The sequence below is a fragment of the Limulus polyphemus genome, unplaced genomic scaffold (genome assembly GCF_000517525.1).
Source record: "Limulus polyphemus unplaced genomic scaffold, Limulus_polyphemus-2.1.2 Scaffold1973, whole genome shotgun sequence".
Taxonomy (NCBI): domain Eukaryota; kingdom Metazoa; phylum Arthropoda; class Merostomata; order Xiphosura; family Limulidae; genus Limulus; species Limulus polyphemus.
Window position 1 is genome coordinate 144,931 of NW_013667583.1, and position 9,065 is coordinate 153,995.

The 9,065-nt window shown below is 33.7% G+C and overlaps 1 protein-coding gene across 1 annotated transcript in view; it reads right to left on the reverse strand.

Moving 5' to 3' along the window:
* LOC106465534 overlaps window positions 1-6,527 on the reverse strand; it is a 59,489-nt gene extending 52,962 nt beyond the window's left edge. Inside the window, exon 1 of the mRNA XM_013925758.2 lies at window positions 5,812-6,527. Coding sequence (XP_013781212.2) covers window positions 5,812-5,964 — 153 coding nt within the window. The 5' untranslated portion in view covers window positions 5,965-6,527. The remainder of the gene's footprint in view (window positions 1-5,811) is intronic.
* Between the last annotated feature and the right edge of the window lie 2,538 nt (window positions 6,528-9,065).

Consider the following 9,065-nt stretch of genomic DNA (forward strand, 5'->3'; position numbering starts at 1 on the left):
AACTCTCGGGCTACTCTTTTGCCAACGAATAGTGGGATTGACCGTAACATTATAACGCCCCCACGGCTGAAAGGGCGAGCATGTTTGGTGGGACGGGGATTCGAACCCGCGATCCTCAGAGTACGAGTCGAGTGCCCTAACCACCTGGCCATGCCGGGCCCTGGTTAGGTGACTTAAATCAAAGCAAAAAAGAAAAGGGAAAACGTAAAACAATTTGAATACTACTCATTGCTTCTTTCTGTGCGTAATCGCTGTTATGCACTAATAACAGACCGGAACTCAAACTCTTACCTATTTGAATATTAGTGAAACTTTGAGTTATTAAGGAAACCGAACCAGTTTTATTTAAAGAGAAAAAAAATGAGAAAATAGTAAAGATGCGAATTCAGTGTAGCTGACATACCTTAATAATAATTATGTTACGTTATTTAATACAGTTCAATAGATAAGCTTCAAACGGATATATATGTTGATTTACCAGTTGATTGTATTTCTTGCTTGATGTATCTTGTTTGTTTCTGAATTGATGTGCAAGGGACTATCTGTGCATATCTGTCATTACATTTGAAGTGATAGACTACATACAAGGTAGCAGCTAGTCACAATAGCATCTACTACCACCAACTCTTGAGATACTATTGTTTGAGCGAGTTGTGGGATTAGATTGTCAGTCTTATAACGCACCCATGGCTCCTAAGTACGGAGCGCGTTTTTGTGTGTGTGTGTGGCAACGTGCCACGAAACATGAACCCTCGGATTCACAGTCTCAGAGCACCTTAAACACTAGGCCACACCCGGCTCTGCTTGATGTGGAAACACTTTCCTTCTAATACAAGATGATAACGGTAGGTGCGTAGGTGCCTAACACCTAGAATTTCTACATCATTAATTACAACATTGTTTTTCGGTGTTCAGTTTTCTGTTAAGAGTATATTTTAGTTTTCAGTATTTTTAGTTTGATACTGTTAACATATTTCTCTATAAACAGTGAGAAGTTGATGCTCATTAGGGTTAACATCACGTAAAATGTATAAAATGGTCTTTAACTGAATAATATTCATATTCAAGGTTAATTAATATCAACTTCTGATCAAAGCGGGATCCTTACATAGATCAGAACTAAAAACATAACCAGTAATGAGCATAGCTAGTTAGATATACTTTTCAAATAATCACAACGACTTCTTTGATATAGTTACAGCGTTATTTGTTTCTTACCAATAATCTGATGAATCACGATATCATTCTGCACGTGTAGTGGTTGCGTGAGATATTTAGCCTCGAAGAAGCTTGCTTTCGCAAAAAGAAAAAGGCAACTTAGAAAACTTGCATGTGACATTTTAAATGAAGACAACTTCCTTTTAATGAATGCCACAGTTCCTGTTATTAATACGCAAACCTTGCCAACAGAATTGTGCCACAGTTCCTGTCCTTAATACGCAAACCTTGCCAACAGAATTGTGCCACTGAGCAAATCATAACACGCGCTTAAATTATTTATCGGGTTTCACTAATTTGTAAATTAGTTGCAGGTCTGTGGATTAAACAAAAATTGTGGCTTATTGCAGAGATAAAAGCAGTTTAAATAATGTACGACAATACTTCCTATACTCATCATAACAATTGACTGAAGTTCCACTCTTTGCTGGTGAGCGCACATTGTCTAGTTGCTTTGCGCCATAAAACGCCAAACAACCAACCAACCAACCTTTGCTTGTAATGAAAATAGCAATTGTTCGAAAACGCTTCTAATCTAGACCTAATTGCGTCAAAGTTGATTCAATATTATTTAATAAATCTGTGAAATACCAAACAGAAAACTCAACGTAAGCTTAGATGGAGAAACCAGGGAAGCAGAGTGGGCGTCACCCCCCCTCAGGTCTACGCCTGGTGGAGTAGGTTAATCCCTGTAAATAATTTTAAGGTTACCATGCAATACATATCCATATTTTACCATGTTTATATTTCAGAGATTGCTCCATCTGGAGTCTATAAATGCCACATTTTCCTCCGATGTGACTAAGCATGGTTCATGACTTTTGGGTAATAGCAAGACTGTAAATACTAGTAATGTATTTGTGAAAAAACATGTATTTAATGTACAGTTTTTATTCTCATATAATGATTATTCATGACAAAGTATCCTCCAATTTGGAACGCTATTAAAGCGTAATTAAATATATAGACACATTTCATATGTATTATTTGAAAATTGGCTGTTGTTATACTAACATTTGTGATGAAACTAATTTATACTTTGCATTTCTGAGTAATGATAACAATAAAGATTTTTATTATTTTTGAATATAATGAATATTTGTGTGTTATTTGTTCTTTAAATACATGTATAATGTTGCCTACATTATATTTATATGTGAATTCAATAAGATGTTGCTTATGGTTGAAAAGGTCAACATTTGATGCAACTAACTAGAAGGAATCGAGATACCACGAGAAGAAGAGCTCTCGAATCTTTAACTCGGAGCAATTATTAGATGTAACATTGATGAAATGAGTGTCCGATATATTTCAGCTCGTTGCTCGTATCCAGATCCTCTAGAAGTCATGTGCTGAAGAAATGAGATACCAATGAACGTATTCAATCGGATTGACATCTGGCTAAAATATAAATCCCTTCTTGGTCCACGTAAACTTTGAAAAGAAAACCTCACATCTTAGTTTAATTCTATCCCTCAGAACTTTAATAAGAGTTCCAAACTGAAGATCATCACAATCACTGTGTGCAGAGTATATCACGCTGCCGGATTACGTGGATGTGCTACAGCCCATAAGCTACTTATCATATCCGTGAATGCAAAGCGTTTGCTTTCATGGTTCGTTGAGCGTTGAGGTTGGGCGATGAAAAAATTAAGACAATCATTTAGAACGATGAATTATGCTACTCCTTGTTTACTTTGGATGGGTGGGTTTAGATTTGATACAAACACAATAAACATCTTGAATATGACTGTGTTATCTTTATCTAAAAGAGTAATATCAAGGTGTGAACTCATTTAGGGTTACTCTGCTGATGAGATTTCAGAGATCCATAGAAGTCTTGTTCTGTTGTGACGTTTTATGTACAACGATGCAAAGTATACGCCCGTGCAATTCTGTAATGGAGGCCTGTACTTCTTACAGAACATAACGTATTATACCAAAGCATACTCTGTTCTCAGCAATGGCTTGAGGAAAATACCATCCAGAATATAGTTGGGTAGCATTAGAATCCCGACCTGGATCCATTGCAGCTGTTATAAGACGTTGTGAAATTCTGAATAAGGAACAGAAAGAACAGCCTCATAAATTTCATTAATTTTGGAGCTGCTCCATAAGAGGAGTAGCAGTGCAGCAACAGTTGGTAGCAAGTATTAGAAACAGAATCCAGGTTGTAATTAACACTGAAAGTGGGCTCGCACCCTACTAAAAAATGGACTCCAGAAACGTGATTAACCCAACAACTCTCTTCTCACGGTGCAGTGTCCGAATTTCTTTATAATGATATAGTGTACACATGATCGTAAGTGCAATATATTGCTGATTTAAAGTGTCAAAAGTCAAATATAATATCTCGCTAAATTCATGTCACATAAATCTCTCCTCTCAACTAAAGACGAATGAAATTGATTTTCTGTTGTAAGTGTTCTTGCAAGACTTTCCACGTATTAATTTTTTTTTTCGACCACTAACTAGTTTTGCCGAGTTTCTTATATATATTTAATAACCTTGCTTGTTTAACTTAAGTATTTGGCCAGTTTCAAATTCCACACGTTAAATAACAATGTTCCCTTGTGTTGTACAAATAAGTCACACGGAAGTTGTTATATTTGTTCTCATCACAATTGAAACCAGAAATACCCGTGCATAAAGCACATTATTCAGTGGAACTTGTATGTATTTATATATTAAGTTACTCTTCGTTTGATTGGAGTTGAGATAAAGATGAATAAAAATCATAATACGATTTACACTGAAACATAGTCACCAAACATAAACTTAATGTTAAGTAGATCGTATTAATATCAGTTGGTGTTAACGCGTCCCGAAATTAAGGCCAGAAATATAAGGTAGGCTTAATCAAAGTACTTAATAATCAATGCAAAACATGAATTATTTAATTGAAAATATAGGTAAAATAATGTTTACATTACACAATAAAATGTTTTAAAAACTAAAAATGACTTAACATGTTTCGGTAGCTTCTGCTACCATCATCATCATGATGGTAGTGGAAGCTACCGAAATATGTAGTTATTTTTAACTAAAAAAATATTTATTGTGTAATGTAAACGTTGTTTTACCTATATTTTTAATTAAAGTTAATTGCACAATGTTGTCCTATTTATATTTTAGGAATTCTTTAAGTTTCAAGTTATTGAATAAGTTTAGATATAATGAATCGAAATACTTAACCAACTTAACTTAAATACGAAACTTTTATACGAAGAGCCATAGTAATATATTAACTAAAAGACTAAGCAAATGAATTATAAAATAAATTAAATTAATTAATAAATAAACCTTTGTACATGTCATTACGCATTAATTCAACTATTGCCTTTAGCATTTTCACAAGACCTTATGCAACACATGCTCTAACTGTCGACGTGAGAGATTCCAAGGTTCGGGCATCACTAAGTTAGAACTGTTAACCAGAGTAAGAGCAACCGGTCAATAATCATGAAGTCAACATAGCTGAAAATGCGATATGAAGCTCGAACCCTGGACCTTACGATCCACAATCCAGCAATCTAACCATTAGATCATACCCAGCTATCAACGTTTCCATCTTGGCCGTACTCATAAATCACTACGATTAGTCAAGTGTCCATTTCTATAAAGCTGGAAGTAGGTTATGATAGATAATCAGACTGACCGGATCATAACTCGGAATTTTTCTGCTTGCTTTGCAACTCGTTAAAAACAAGACTGAAGGGATAGCATTTTCTGACAATACCAGTGTGTACCACTTATAATCTTTACATCTAATATACCACTTGACATAAAAATTGCCCTCGCGCAGAGTCCAGAGTTATGCTATTCTAAAAAAGTTAAATGAAGTTTGATTGGCTTTTCTTGTTGTTTTTCTCGTGAAGAACTCACGCCACACTTGTTAACCTAATCGCATACCTCACAGTTATGGCTGCTAACAGCTAAGACATTCAAAAAAATTTAATTTATTGTCTCTGAGCTAAGTGAAATATACTCCATATGCCATATGTTTGGATAACTATGAACTCCTTTAGATTTTTAAAAATGTTATTGAGCGTTTTAGATTGTAAGCATTTTAAGACACGTAAATTCAAGAACGAATTAACTACTAATCAGCCACAGTAAAGATATCAATCAGGATCACTGTTTAGCCTCGAAAATTTCGCAGAACCACGAACAGTTGCCAAATTATTATTGTTCATGGCTCGGCTCAAAGCATTATGTAAGTTCTAGAAAAATAAAAGTGTTCAGTATATTTGATTTAATATACCAGGAAAAGGAAATTTCATTGGGTATTCGAGATGTACATCCTACATCGTAAGGGTTATCGCAATATACATCTTGTTTTTAAAAAGGTAATTTAAAAAGAAATATCATTTTCAAGAAATTTAATTAACGAAGATGTTTAGACCATATACACATCAAAGACTACATACAGGTTAACTGAAAAAGACTACATACAGGTTAACTGAAAAAGACTACCAAACATATGATATACTGTAGAGAAAGAAGCGTTGATACGCCCCTCAAATTCTCAGGAACGCTTGTACGCTAAATCAATTGATAATAAAAGAAAAGAAAGAAGAAGAAACAGTTTACCTTACTTTCTGGGGTTACAGAACTCGAGTAAGATGACTGGCCTAGAAGACTCTGTAAACGTTGTCTGCTCGTGCTAGCAGACACAGCGTGCGTGTGATATGGACAGAGGCACAACCACGTGCTAAAAGCGAGATACGTAGATAATGAAAACATGTCCGATAAAAATCCAAAATTGGCCAGGCTACTCAATCAGTAAGAAATTGTAGAAGAAAACCCGAGTTTTAGTTCTCAGTTCTCTGTGCGTCTAATGAAACTAGACTTAAAAATAATTCCGAATTTTACTTATGGCAGAATGAATTCGAACTTTATGTAGAATGGGTAAATTAAACACTTCTGGCTACCATATTATAGTAATTAGTATCTTGAATATAACGTGAAAAATACACGGTGATGGCTATTGCTCGCATTCGTTCACTTGCATCTGTTGAAAAGATTAAATTGCAGGTTTGTTATTAACCCCCTTTTCAATGGGATGCACTGTAATGGACACTAGATGGACACAAGCAGGCAGTTCTTGAATCTCCTAACTTTAGCACTTTCCACTAACGTCCTATGGCATACATTCATTGAAATATGAACAGGACCACGATGTATCGCCACTCACCGTCGTAAGACTTGTTTGAAGTACACGCATGCTTCATAGCTGCTTCTCCTATCCCAGTGCAGGCAAGAGTGTGACTAAAGCTGCCTGCCCGCTCTTCTGCTACTTAAACCAACGCATCAAGAAAAGTTCTGTCCTGATACACGGGTTAGAATAATAAACCTTATTACCTAATGTTAAATTAAGACGCAGTTTTTGATATGACTACATACCAACAGCATTTCATTTGTAATTCAGATTTTTTTTTTCCCTTCAGATTTTAAAATCGGCGTATTGTTAGCAGTTAACTATTACCATTTTCCACTTCTTTCACTTCCTTTCTCTCTGTTTCAAGAGAGTAGAGAACATTTTTCTGACTTCTTTAATATTTGTCAGTCTTCTTCTGGCTTTCATATTGAAGTTTTTTCTTGTCATTTTTAGTGAAAAGAATAGAAAAAAATAATTCTGATGAGCTTTTATTTTCTTCTCATTTTAAAACTCTGTAGCAACTTGGGATATAAATAAAAACTTCTTCGCTGTACATTGGTGGGTTAGCAGCAGGAAAGATCGGACTTACAATGCTAAAATTCAGGGTTCGAATCTCCATGGTGGACAATAGCCTATTGTGTAACTTTGCACAAAAAATCAAATTTTTTTTTTTTCTGAAACAAAGTAATAATCTAAAGTAGATTGTTGCCATAGTGAAGTAGCTTGTTTGGTTTGACGGAAGGAGGTATAGGACTTCATCGATGTTTCTGTACACAGTCAAAAAACTATGTTGATTATTTATCATCCAAATTATGCGTTATTTGGCGCTATTTACAGGAAATATTTGCACTCAAAAAGCAAAATTGCTAATAATAAATTTGCTATAGATCTTATTCCGCTTGAAAAAATAGATAAACTCGCTTTACATTAAAAGTTTAAACACGACTTAGACCTTTTTACTCTTCTCAAAGGAATTACACTTTTTTATTATATTCTTTGAATAAATTTCACGAATTCGTATAACAAAATTTTTTATTATAAAGTATGAGTTTTCTAATTTACATTTTATCTATGTAGACTTATATACATTATTATCTGTTTATGCCTAAAAGAGAATTCCTCCGCTTTGGTTCATGGTCGTAATCGTAATATTTGTGTAGCTAGGCGGGAATATCTGAATGCTTAATCTAAACTATTTTCATCTCTAATGCAAACCTTATCTTTCCACTCTTTCCTCAGTCATTGACGAAACAATTACCCAATTATACATGTATAGAAGCTTTCGTGATAGTCGTAGAAGAAACTGGTTTGATAAAAACATTCTGCCTGTGTTATAAATATTTCATAATCGGTATTTATTTTTTTAGTGGCCTTGGAAAATCTAGTTCAACTTCAAACCATTTTGTATTCAGTTGCAGTTTATTCAGAGTTATCGGAATAAATCCATTTATATTTTCTACTTTGAACTGAATTTTGTATTTTATGTTTTTATCTATATTTTGATTCATAACATATTAACAGTTTAGACTGTAGCTTTGCTGGAATATTACTCGAAATTGGGTTGAGATTTTTCTTATTTAAATAAAGTGAGCTTATTGGCTTAATTTCAAACATATATTTTTAATATGGAACCTTGTAATTAAATTATTTTAAGTCTAACAAACAGTGACATAAAAATCAGACTAAAGTTGGGCTGTTTTGTTTTTAAGATTTGAAGTTAGGAACTATAAAAATACTGTTGGCATGCTTGATGTTTTAAGAATATTTTCTGCACTTTTCAAAGTCGCTTCCAAAATCGGAAACACTGTAATGATACAAAGTAATAAGATAGGAGTTTACTGATTTTGTAGAGTGTTATGACTAATATGTTGTTTGCAAATTTTAATAACTATCGCAAGTAAATTCTTTTATTTTGTAGCGCCATCTATTGACAGAATTGTGTGAAATAGTTTTACTTTTTAAATCTTGAATTCGATTAGTTCATTATGGTAGAAACACAAGTTATAGTTTTCCAATAAATAAAAATATATAATACATTTTAAAACTAATCTGTGTTATAGACATTAGCTCCAGCCTTTGGATAAACCAATGCTATATTAATTAAATTCATTATGTACTTTAAATGACGTGTCGGCTAAAAAGTGCCTTATGTTTCTTCTAGTATTTTTTTATTAATTTACACATCGTCTGGACATTAGTTTAAACCAACTTAAAGCCCTTTTTTTAAACAGATAATATCAGGAAAAATTACCTCTGTTTCTGACTGTTATCATATAAGTACTTACAAAATTGTTACGTTGGAAAGTAAACTCGTCTTGCTTGTAAAAAACAATAGTAATACACACACTCAGAGTCCTCATAAAACGTAGCTATTAGTAATTTACTTTCTGCGATAGCATGTTTATATGCCACTTGCGATTGAACTATGAACCAACAACCATAAATATCACTCGTATACCCTACCTATAGTATATTATAGCACGAAAACATATTTTTCAAAATCATTATTAAATCTTCGGACTGTTACACATTTTAAAACACTTGTTATATTTTCTCGAATACGGATAAATAATGATTTTATTCTCATTGAAAGATGTTGTTTGTTGTAGTTGTTTTTTAATTATACACAAAGCTACACAAGGACTATCTGTGCTCTGCCCACCACGGGTATCGAAACCCGGTTTCT